The sequence below is a fragment of the Mus musculus genome, chromosome 7 (assembly GCF_000001635.26).
Source record: "Mus musculus strain C57BL/6J chromosome 7, GRCm38.p6 C57BL/6J".
Classification (NCBI taxonomy): domain Eukaryota; kingdom Metazoa; phylum Chordata; class Mammalia; order Rodentia; family Muridae; genus Mus; species Mus musculus.
Genome location: NC_000073.6, coordinates 51,937,387 through 51,950,181, shown reverse-complemented (window position 1 = coordinate 51,950,181; position 12,795 = coordinate 51,937,387). Strand labels below are relative to the sequence as shown.

At 39.8% G+C, this 12,795-nt stretch overlaps 1 protein-coding gene across 25 annotated transcripts in view; it reads right to left on the bottom strand.

The window, feature by feature from the left end:
• Window positions 1-12,795, bottom strand: part of Gas2 (growth arrest specific 2) — a 133,215-nt gene that overhangs the window by 44,824 nt on the left and 75,596 nt on the right. For all 25 annotated transcript variants that reach the window (XM_006540625.4, XM_006540624.4, XM_006540620.4 and 22 more), the window contains one exon: window positions 6,391-6,532. In XM_006540625.4, the coding sequence (XP_006540688.1) occupies window positions 6,391-6,532 (142 nt within the window). The remainder of the gene's footprint in view (window positions 1-6,390; window positions 6,533-12,795) is intronic.

Below are 12,795 nucleotides of genomic sequence, written 5' to 3'. Positions count from 1 at the left end.
ACATTAAATTCAGTTCCAAATGGCTATGTGTACATGGTATGCAACAAAGTGGTTGTAATGCTAGCTATTTCCTTTTAACCTTTGATACCTGGGATCTGATTTAAACCAGTAATGAGGTTCAGATTCCTTTTCTTTCTGTCCCACTGTCCCTGAGATAAAGACTTCAGTGAAAAAACATTAATGCAAAAAAACCAAATTCAATGCAGTTTACATGACTGAAGAATGAAGGAGGCTATAAGAAAGGTCTATGTTCCCATATAGTTGAGAAATTCCAGGTCAACTAGATCTTTTGAGTGAGCTCAGCACAGCCTGCATGATGCTGGAAAGCTTTGAGAATGCCAGGCCGAGAAAGTAATATTTAGTATTTCTTACTCTAACTGAACCTTTCCCCACAGGCATTGTGGTGGTAGTGTTTCTTCAAGCATTCTTTGAGAAATGCTTATAATCTAAAGATTTTATAGGACACAAGGCATCTAACTCATAAGAGGCAGATGTGTCCACTTTGCACATTAAATGTGTCCACTAATGCACATTCCTCCATCAAACCAAGAGTTATATTCTCATAAGTGCCCACATAGTTTTGAGCTGGAAGAACAGACCTTAGAGCTACAGCAGCTTGAGGGTCCTGCTGTCTTGGGTCTCCATATGACTATCTGGTGATGGTGGTGGTGGTTGTTGTTTTGTTCTGAGTTGGAATATTAGTAAAATAGCCTCTAGCCCCTCCCAGGGATTTTCTACACCTTGGGGTTCTCTTTGTATTTTTTCTCTTCCCAAAGATGAGGAATAGGCTAGCCTTGAGACAGGCTGCTGAAGATATGGGAGCATTCTTGCTCCTTCTCTTTGGTTCTGATAAATGAGTTCAAATGGCAACACCTCTCCCATTTCTAACAGGACAGCAGAGCACAAAAGTCATATGATTCAGAAGACATGACTGAACACAGAGGACAAAGATGAGACTTTTCATGCTGGCCATTGCTATCAGGGACCTGGGTAGATGTAGACTTATTCTTAACTGTGAAAATCAGGCTGTACCTTGAGAGGAATGGAAATTTAGGCCTCATTCACAACCACTTCACTGCACACTTACGAATACTTTAGACAACAATAAGTAAGAGGTAACATTTACCTAGGGTGAGAAATGACAAGAAAAGTTTCATGTGTGGGCTGAGGAATCAGCTCAGTGGGTAAAATGCTGGTAATACAGATACAAAAACCTGAATTTGGATCCTCAGTAGCCAAAAAAGAGGGGGGAAGGTGGGAGGGAATCACATAAGCCCATACACTGTAAACCCATACACTGGGGGATGTAGACAGGAGGATGCCTGAAGCTCACTGGCCAGCTAGTTGGCCTAAAACTCTGTAAAACAGCACCACCATCATAAAGTAAAGAGATAAACAGAGAAATAGCAGTGTAAGCCTCTAGCCTCTGTGTGCATGAACACACATGTACACACACAAGCACAAGCACCTGCACAGGGACACAAGCACACAATTTTTTATGGAAGTTAGCACAACGAAAATACTGGAAAAAATTAAAATATATTTAAACATACATTTAAAAGAAAAGTATCAAGAAGTATGTTGAAGAACTACCAACAGTCACCTCATTATGAAAGAGGTGGTTCAAAGGATAAAAGAGTTGTAAAACACACTGGGTTAGAACAAAGAGACCTGTGAGGTATCAGCAAGGCAGGGCTTCAGGTGCATCCTAGAGGATCTTATTGATTCTGACTCCAGCTTTCATTGTCTTAAAGCATGCTGGCTGCAAGGACTGACTCCACAAAGGATTTTCAAGACACTAGTGATGAAATGAAGCTATGGTAATAATAGGCCTGGATCTCATAATGAGAGCTGTGAGGGTCCCCTGGCTGAGTAATTAGAAAGTAAATGTAACACTGGCCAGACACTCTTCAGGCCTGACACCATCGCTTAGGGGAAAAGAGTGTAAGTTCATGTCACAACTGAGAGGAGGAGTAAGAAGTGGTGTGGTCCTGTGGAAAATTAATTTTTGATAAAGAAGTCAAAACCATACAATGGAAAAATGAAAGCATCTTCACCAAATGGTGACGGACTAACTGGATGTCTACATGGAGAAGAAAGAAAAGAGATCCAACCCTATCCTGCATGAATCTCAAGTCCTAGTAGATCAAGAACCTCAACATAAAATGAGATATACTAAATCTCATGGCAGAGAAATTGGGAAATACCTTTGAATGCATTGGTAAAGGACATAATTTCCTGATCAGAACACCAATGGCTCAGGCTCTAAGTACAACAATTGATAAATGGGACCTCATGAAACTGCAAAGCTTCTGTATGGCAAAGGATCCTATTGACTGGAGAAATCAGCAGCCTATAGATTGGGAAAGGATCTTCACCTGACAGAGGGCTACATCTGACAGAGTGCTAACATCTAAAATTGGCAAAGAACTCAAGAAGTTAGACATCAACAACCCAAATAACCAAACTAAAAAATGGGCTACAGAATTAAACAGACTTCTCAACAGAGTAATCTCCAATGGTTGAGAAGCACATAAAGGAATGTTCAAAGTCCTTAGTCATCAGGGAAATACAAATCAAAACATATCTGAGGTTCTATCTTACACTCATGGGAATGGCTAAGATAAAAAACTCAAGAGACAGCATATTCTCGTGAGGATGAGGAGAAAGGAGAATACTTCTTCATTGCTGGTGGGAGTGCAAACTTGTACAACCACTTTGGAAATCAATTTGGTGGTTTCTCAGAAAACTAGGAATAGTTCTACATCAAGACACAGACAGCTAAACCATACCTGGGCATATAACCAAAAGAAGCTCTACCATCCCTCAAAAACACTCAACTACGTTTATAGCAGCCTTATTTATAATAGCAAGGAACTGGAAACAACCTAGATGTCCCTCAACTGAAGAAAATGTAAAACATCTATACAATGGAATATTACTCAGCTATTAAAAACTAAGACATCATGAATTTTACATGGAAATGAATGGATCTTGAGAATATCATCCTGCGTAAGGTAGCACAATTCCAAAAGGACATGCATGGTATGTACTCACTTATAAGTGTATTATTAGCCATAGAATACAGGTACATGCTACACTTCAGGGACCCAAAGAAGGTAAAAAAAGAAGGAAGGTCCAAGTGAGGAAGCGTGAGTCTCACTTAGAAGGAGAAATAAAATAGTCATGGAAGGCAGATGGAGCGAGGGCGAAAGGAGGGGATAAGGAAGGTAATGGGAAGTTCACAATCAAGGGTGGGGACAGGCAGGAGAACTGGCTAGATGGCCATGAAAATGAATGAACACCTGCAACTCACATGGGTGAGAACGTGGGATGGGGCATCTCCAGGAGGAGACAGAGACTTGGGATTAGGGAGGTGCCCAAGAATCAATGGTGGTGACCTAAGCTGTGACTCACTCACTGGTGATACGGAACCTGAAGAGGCCACCTCCTGTAGCCAGGCAGAAGCCTCAGTAAAGCGACAGAGATACCAACCTGCCTACAAAACTTTTAACCCCAAATTTATCCTGTTTACAAGAAATGCATGCATAGGGGATATAGCAAAGACTATGGGAATGGCCAACTAATAAGTGGTCTAACTTGAGAGACATCCCAAGGGAAACACCAATCCCTAATACTATTACTGACATTCTGTTATGCTTGTAGACAGAAGCATGCTGTCCTCTGAGAGGCTCCACCGAGCAGCTGACTCAAACAGATATAGATACACACAGCCAAACAGTGGCTGGAGCTCAAAGACTCTTATGGAAAAATAGGAGTAAGACTAGCAGGTCCTGAAGGGGATAGGAACTCCAAAGTAATACCAACACAATCAACTAACCTGGACCCTTGGGGATCTCAGAGTCTGAACCACCAACCAAAGAACATACTTGGGCTGGACATAGGCTTCCCTGATCATATGAAACAGATGTGCAGTTTGGTCTTCATGTAGGTCCTGAATAACTGGTGTGGTGGCTATCCCAAAATCTGTTGCCTGCATGTGGGATATGATATGTTCTTTTGTTTGGGTTGCCTTTTCTAGCTTCAATAGGAGAGGAAGTACCTAGCCTCACAAAGACTTGAAGTGCCAGCGTGGGATGATACTCAAGGGGACCCCACCTACTCAGAGAAGAAGGAGATAAGGGAAGGATTGTGGACAGGGTAACCTGAAGGGGGCAGTAAGTCTGATGTAAAGTGAAAAATTAAATTAAAAACAACAACAAAAAAAGAATGGGTGTGGCAGCCCAGAGAGACACATTTGTAAGAAGATCAAACTCATGCTAAGTATAAGGAAAAATCATAAAACACCATAGAAAAATTACTCTCAGCAAGTAAACAGCATGCTCCTGTAATTATACAATGTCATCCAGTTATTGTAAAGGTTAATGATTAAGGTTTATAACAATGAATTTATGAAATTCCTAGGCAAATGGATGGATCTGGAGGGTATCATCCTGAGTAAGGTAACCCAATCACAAAAGAACTCACCTGATATGTACTCACTGATAAGTGGATATTAGCCCAGAAACTTAGAATACCCAAGGTACAATTTGCAAAACACATGAAACTCAAGAAGAACGAAGACCAAAGTGTGGAGAGTTCGCCCTTTCTTAGAATTGGGAACAAAACACCCATGGAAGCAGTTACAGAGACAATGTTTGGAGCTGAGACGAAAGGATGGACCATCCAGAGACTGTACCACCCAAGAATCCATCCCATAATCAACCACCAAACGCAGACATTATTATATATGCCAGCAAGATTTTGCTGAAAGGACCCTGATATAGCTGCCTCTTGTGAGACTATGCCAGTGCCTGGCAAATACAGAAGTGGATGCTCACAGTCAGCTATTGGATGGAACACAGGGCCCCCAATGGAGAAGCTAGAGAAATTACTTAAGGAGTTGAAGGGGTCTGCAACCCTATAGGTGGAACAACAATATGAACTAACCAGTACCCCCAGAGATCGTGTCTCTAGCTGCATATGTATCAGAAGTTGGCCTAGTCGGCCATCATTGGGAAGAGAGTCCCCTTGGTCTTGCAAACTTTATATTCCCCAGTATAGGGGAACGCCAGGGTCAAGAAGTGGGAGTGGGTGGGTAGGGGAGGGGGGATACTTTCGGGATAGTATTTGAAATGTAAATCAAGAAAATATCTAATAAAAATTGGGGAAAAAAATGAGGTTTATGAGAAGCAAGGTATGTGATCAATTCAAAAAGGATTCCAAGAACACCTTCCCATGGTATGAACGCTCCCTGACTATTTGCACATTCTGAATGGCATGAGTGGCTATCAAGAACAAACTGGATTAAAAGGTATTTCATGGGATAGATTGGTGGATCAAGCTCAAGTATACTACCTTTGTGGGAACTCACAGCTGCTCAGGCAGTTAAGTTTCTGCTTTTACAAATTTGTCACGTGGAGAAAAACAAAAGATGGGTACATGTCTTTCTGTACATGAAAGCACCCATCAGCCTACCCTCTCACTCTATCTCAGACCTTAGAGAGGGGGACCTGCAGTCCTGGCAGCCCTGCATCCTAACAACTAAAAGCATCAAGGTTGCTACCAGCCTTCCATGGACTTGCTCTGGCAAGACAATACTTCAGTCTTATACACAAGCACTGTCATGTTCCATAAGCATGCAGGCGATTATAACCCATAAAAGCAAACTTTGCATAAGCCACACCAAGACACGTCATGCTTTTTCTTGTTCATTAATGTCTTCATGCATTTAAGATATGAGTATGACATCACATGGAAATAATTTTCAAACATACCACTACCATAAGCAAGGACTGTTTAATATACATAGGAACTACTTATCCCTATAATGATGATGTCACTGCAATGTGTTCTAGTCATCAAAGTGTGTGCCTAGAGGTCTGCAGAGTAGACAGACCCTAGAGTTAGATAAACACCTGGTAAGCTCCTCTCCTCCTAGAATCAGGAAACTGCCAATTTCCATGCCCTACCCCACCCCCCTCCACAAGCAATCTTCCTTTCAGATATAAGAGCTCTCAAAAATAATAACAAAGGACAATTCTGGCCAATACCAGGCAATCAATAAGTGCAGTCACCTTTTCTGTGAGATGAGTTATCCCCTTCCTTAACAGTCAAGATTCTATCCATGAAAGGAGGTACTGGGAACTAATAAGAATGAGGTTTAAGTGTTTTCAGATAACATTTTCAAAGAGTTGACTCATTTCCTAGATTTTCAGAACTGTTCAATGGAATTAAGTGGCACTTTATTTTAAATCACTGGCTCAGTTTTGAGTTTCAAGATGGGAGTTAAAATGAATTCAGAGGAGGAGAAATGCATGCAGTCAAGTCAGAATGATCTGAGAAGGCAGGGTAGGTTTTATAGCTGGAAGACTTGTAAATGTCACTCACTGCATCATCCAGTAAGTTTCCAGTACTCTTCTTTCCTGAAGACTTTGATGAAGGAGAAGGCGAAGGAGATGGGGCAGAAAGTGTCTCTTCTTGTTCAATTTCTTTTTCCAGCTTTATCAGACCAGGAGGCTCCACACCATACCTTTCAAAAACATCAGACAGTTATGCATTCAGATGCACATGCTCACAGTATAACAATGCAACAGCTGTACAGCATTCTGGATTGTGAGAGACAAGAACCACTGCCCTTTTAAAATGGCATACACTCACTGACACTGAAATGGAACTTGGTGAGTTAACATCCTTAGAGCATGGTAAAACACATGTAGCTGAAGTGTATGTGTAAGTGCACATGCATGGAGGTATATGATTGAAACATACTCAACATGTTACTGTCTCAGCAACATAAACACACGCAGGGAATTTATCTAAATTGTTTTCTTTATCAAAATTGACAATAAAAATGTATAATGAAAGTCTGATTTAGAATATAAGCTTGATAATGACAGAGATTAAAACAGAGGGTTGGTATCAAAATTAATACAGCAGAACACTAAAACTAAAAACAAAAAGTAACTGATTCTACAAAGAAGAGATTCACTGTGAGCTGTTCATTTCCTTTACAGTGAGAGCACTGCACATGTTTGCACAGTATTGCAAGGCCTTAGGAATAGGACAGTGAATGCAAAAGCATTCTTACTGGGAAAGAAAACAAGAATACTTCAGAACAATGATGTATAAAAGATCTGTAAACTCTACATTTTTAAGACACTCAGAGAAGGAAAAGGGGGGAACAAATAAGAGAGCACGTGATAGTGTCTCTTATCCTTGTATCTCCCACAATCAGGTTTTCCTTAATTAAAATTTAAAGAAAGATGTACTAAGTTTTATAGGTCTATATATTTTTGCTTAATGGGGGATAGCAAAGATAATTCTGAAACTTGACAGCTATGAGGCATTTAGGAACTAATCTAGGCAAACACTTTCATTAACAAAATGATGAATGTCTGCAGAAGACTGAGACAGGACATACTCTCCAGTAAGGATTTGCTGTTGCAGCTTGCCTAGTCTTTCTGACCAGGTGATTGCTATAAAGGAGAGAAAACACTACTTGGTGATTAAAAGGTTGCTGTGAAACAAGTTTGGTGGTGCACACTTGTGATCCCAGCACTCAGGAAGCAGAAGCAATATGCTAACTTTGTGATCAGTCTAGATTGAAGGGACCCTCTCTCCAGAAGCAAACCAGGAGTTATTAAGTAGCATACAATATAAACAGTCCATGAGCAGAAAATCAGTGCTGACACTGTGCTCATAACTCTTAGTTGAGCACTGTGTCAATTCAGCAGCCAATGTCAAACCTTGCCTATGTCCTGCGGTGGTGGCTTGCTACTTTAACAGATGTCACTGTATACAAGTGCAGGACACGTCTCTAGGGAGGCAGTTTTCCTCATGGTGATATCTGATCCTGACAGAGGGGGCTCAGTTGCTGTCCTTTTGACTCATTACCCAAACTTCTCTCTGCCATGAAGGACATGGTTAAGTTGATTCGGCTTCACTAGTTCACTCAGTTTCTCTAGGGAGAAATCTCCCCCTCCACGGACTCCAGGCCATTTCCAGTCATAGACACTCAACATGTCTGTTAACTTGGGCCTTTTAAGTCATAAAGTGAAGACTGTGATTCTTTTTTCTTTTATTTCTTTTTTTTTTCCTCCCTTCAGAATCTGGAGAGAAGGATTCTGTGCATCAGATGCATTTTGAGAGCTGCAAAGCTTATGTAAGATTTAAGAACAAACAGTTTACAATGCCACAACAGCCTCTATTCTATTAAGTAACTTTTGTTCCATAATAAACAGTTACTATAAATATTTGGCTACCACATTTTGTATTTCTACCTTTTTGTATTTATAAACCAATTGATGAATCGTTACAAGACACATGGTGTTCTATGGATTCTATTCTATCACCAGAATTGATTCACAACAACCTCAGATTTCCTAACAGGCCAGAAAGACTTTGGAAGGCAACCCTCTAAGCTGTTACAGACTTCTGTGGAGTCTCAGCTCCATTAAGGTATAAATCCTGCCTGTGTTGAATGTTCTCATGAGAATAATATAAACCTAGTTAAGTCTGGAGGAATCCACAACACTGTGATCATGCCAACTGCACATCAATAGTAAGTGAAAACATCATATTTTAAAATATAAATAGATTAGAAAATATTTTATATTCACCAACAGGTGGATGAAGGCCACCTCCCAAGAACAAGGTGCATATTCTTTGTCTTAAAAATACTAAAACAATCGCAAAAATGCTATTAGAGCAGCAACAGGCTCAGCTCATTTCCAACACAAACAAAAAGGCCAGCCAGCTTTGATGAAATTAGAACAGAATCACAGGTGGAAACTGTTTCCTTGGAGATTCTTCTTTACCTGAGAAAGCTGAAGACTGTTTGTGCCCCTGACACAGAAAAGTCAGCACCGAGCCCAGAATCCGATGCTTCCTTGGGCTTTTGAATTCTTCAAGCTGTTCAGGATAGCACTGAGCAGGACCAGAATGCAGGTGAATATGATTTGTTGGTTTCCTGTCCATCTGGGGGGCTATCAGCAGGCTATCATGAACCACCCCCAAGGCTGGAGGCTTGCACCTACAAGCCAACTTAGTTGTCAAATGCATTTGTTCTTCAAAAGGCCACCCCGGTTTGGTATTAGTAACTTCTATACTGCTTCACATGACCATTCTTTCTATAATGTTTTCACAACTTAACGTTTCTTAGAACAGGTTGGTAGAATTTCGGGAGAAGGGAGGGTTTTTTTCTAACCCTTAATAAAGGATCCAACAAGAGTCATCAAGGAAGTTTAGTTCAGTTGAAGCTAAGTCCTGATTCCTGCAGGGCAGATATGGTCTAAATCCTCAGAGGCTGGACACTTTCTTTCATCTTACTAAAATCAAGATAGTCATAGGTTTGGCAACTGTAAAAGGAGAATATAAGAATGGCTCTCTCATTTTGCTGGCATGGGATGTAGTGTTTGGGATTAAGCTAACTGGAAGAAATACACCACCAAACTCATTCCTGACCTAGAAAATCTATTCAAACTATTTAGTAGTCTGTACGTTCCAACAAGAGACATCTGTGTTCCATTGTACTGGGGTCGGGGGACAAATTTAATAGACTAATGAAACTCCCTCTTTGTAAGGCATGTAACAGATGGTTTATAGATTCTTGCCAGATAATTTTGCCCCATTTTTTCCTATTTTAAGACCATGTAAACTTAGATTTATATGTGGAAAATGCCCCAGCATGGGAAAGGATGCATGAACTCCCAGCAGTCTTTGCAGCTCCTCCAAGTGAATCAATTACTGATCTTAACACATGATCACTTTTCTTCTAAGTAACTTTTCCTTAGAGCATGACTGAAATAGAAGATTAAAGAAAATGTCCTCAAAGTATGTCCTTTGAATAGTCATCAGCTTGTTCTGGGTCCAGAGAACAGCAAAACGCAAAGTCATAGGATGACTTGCTGCGCCACTGACACCCAGATTTGCCACCAAGCTACCGTTTCAGAAGCTTTCATTTCTACCATAAAGAGAACCTTAATCCTGCAGTCAGAAAACATGTTGAAATCACAGTTATTTTCTTCTTCATTTTGAATAAGATAATACTAAAGCACTGGTCAAACAATCTTTTGCTTTTGTAGAGTTGCTATGGTCAGTGCCATATTTTTCTGAAATCAGAATTGTGCATTTTTCTGATATACTAGTAGAGAGATTTTACCATCCTTACAATGAGAACAGAATTAATGTCACCATCTGGGCCCTAGTTCTTGAAAGAGTTTCTCTAGGCAGAAAAGCAGAGCAGAGGCTCCCAGCATTGTTTCTGAAGTGATGGTGGTGCTCTTAAGAGCATACATGTGAAATCTGGAGGTACCCTTAGAATGGAATATAAGAAGGCATCCCCTATCATTGTGGAAAACACAAAACTCAAGAGACTTCGGGAACTTCAGTAGGATCAAACTTCTTTATGGGAGAAGATGAATGTGGTTTCTAGGTGTGCTCTGAAAACCACTCCTAGTTTTGGCCAACATTGTTCAAATGTATTAATCTATATGGTCTTCAGCAGTAGATACAAGAGAGGAGGGAGTGATGTCAAGTATCTAAATCTAGATCTAAACCTCAGGCAGAGCTTAGCTGTGAAATGAGACTAGGTGGAGTGGGTTGTCTTTCCTTCAAGCTATCCTACTTCAGGAGCTTCTACTACAACCAAACAAATAGCTTGGATGTGTTCAGAAAGAAACAAATGGGCATTTTTACCTGAAAAACAGTTTATCTAACTGGCATCCTTTCAACTGTCTAAGGAACATAACAGCAAGAGGAATGCATTGTCCCATTTTCTTTTGTGCTGAACAGTATATTTCAGAACACAAGACTCACTCAGATGAAGGAGACAGAAATACAATACAGAATTCAATATTGCAATTTCAGGGTCTTTTAATCTCAACTCTACCATGAAGTACTTACTTCCACAGTGTTTTCTGGAATAAATGTAGCCTTTATCTTATCTCATATGGTCATAAAATGTGGATGTGTACAGAGCAATACACAATAACCACCACCTAAAATATCTGTGTTGGTCTTCAGATATATGTTACCATAGAATGTTCAACCTATACATGAAAGTGCTGGAATGGAGCCTCAGTACCCCATGCTCCCAAGAGTACATGCCTGCAATCCTAAATCTGGAAATGTTGAAGTTGGACACCAGGATCATTCTCAATTAGACAAAGAGTATGAGGCCAGCTGGGCCTACAGGGCATTCTATCAAAATAAACTAATTGAATGACTAATTACTTAATTACAGTGATGAGGAAACTCTCCATATGACATTTTGCACTGAAATTGATAAATATATTGCTATGTTCTTTATTACCTAAGATCTGCATTAGATTTCATTCCAATGTCAAAGGTAATTGTTGTCAGATAGTCAAGCTTCAGTTTTGGTGGTAGTCATAACTAGAAATGTTTCTAAATTAAAGTGATAAAAATGTCTAATGTGATTTTTAAAATGTTGTAAAATAAAATGTCAAAAGCAGAAAAATTACTATTGGCCATGTGAGGACTGTAAAAGCCCGAGCTACTCTGAGGAGTCAGTCTTTGTTTGGAGGCAGTCTTAACTGTGTCTATGCTCTGTTCTCAACACTTGACCGTCTAATGCATCCATTTGTACTCTTTAGGTACAAAGTAGAATCTAGCATTTTTCTCATCTTTAAGTCATATAATTATACCACACACTACTTTCTTGATAGAATGTCTGGACCTCTAAGATTTTTCAAGTTAATTATCCCCAAGGTGGCTGCTGATTGGTTATGCTTTTCCTTAATGCCTGTTGCTTCTACGTGGTGAATGCTGAATCTGACTGGGGCAGAAGGTCCAGAGCTAGTGCAGGAGGTGTGTTTCTGGAAGCAGCAATATCTCTGTCCTACTGTGGAAGAACTAAGGGGCTTGGCACTCTGCCTGGCCAGGAGATGCAGGCTCGTGCTGCACCTGAAAGGTAACACCTAAGTGATGAAGGGCAAGAGTCACTAGATGCCTTTTAAACAGGTATCTAGACATCTTGTAGAGCTAAAGGAATCTTAAATGACTCATTTGTCTTTCCTTGTTGGCTAACACATTGTAATGTTAATGTTAATTAAAAATACTGAAGCAATCTTTTTCACTGTAATTACTGAGGTAAAATTTAAAAATTCCTATATATTCACTAAAAGTTTATTGGCTGTGGTGATTTAAAGAATTTGAGATTGTTTCTGACTCTTAATTTAAAAAAAAATGTATATTCTTTGGCAGTGTTTTTTGCTGGAGCACAGTACTGCAATGTACAAAGTTTTCTTTCTCCTAATTTTCTATGTCAATTCTTCATCTAAGTTCACCCAGTACTACTCTCACTCCATTTTTCTGGTTCATTTGATTGCGATACCTACATACACATACAGACAAGCAGGCACAAAGATGTAAAAATACATGAAGTAAATACAATCACTTTAAAGGCATAGAATATCCCCTCTATGCTCCAAAAGGATATGAAAAGAAATGCATTTAATTAAATAGTATCAAAGATGGCTTAAGTAAAAACTGTCCTGTCCACACTGTGACAGTGTTCTGTATCAGAACAACATCTAAACTCATTCAACATTTACTTTCCCTCTAGAAGTCTTCAAACCTTCTTATCTTCATTTCTTCTGGATTTTACAGAAGTGTAAAAAGCCTTATCAGGCAGTTTGCAAGGTTACTAGCAGGAAAGCATACTGGTTTGTCTAATTCGGTCTTTTCCTCAGCTTACTTGGCTAGGATCACTACAATCAGTTGTTTTGGGTTTTTCCTACAGGAAAAAATTTCAATGCACACCTTGACACA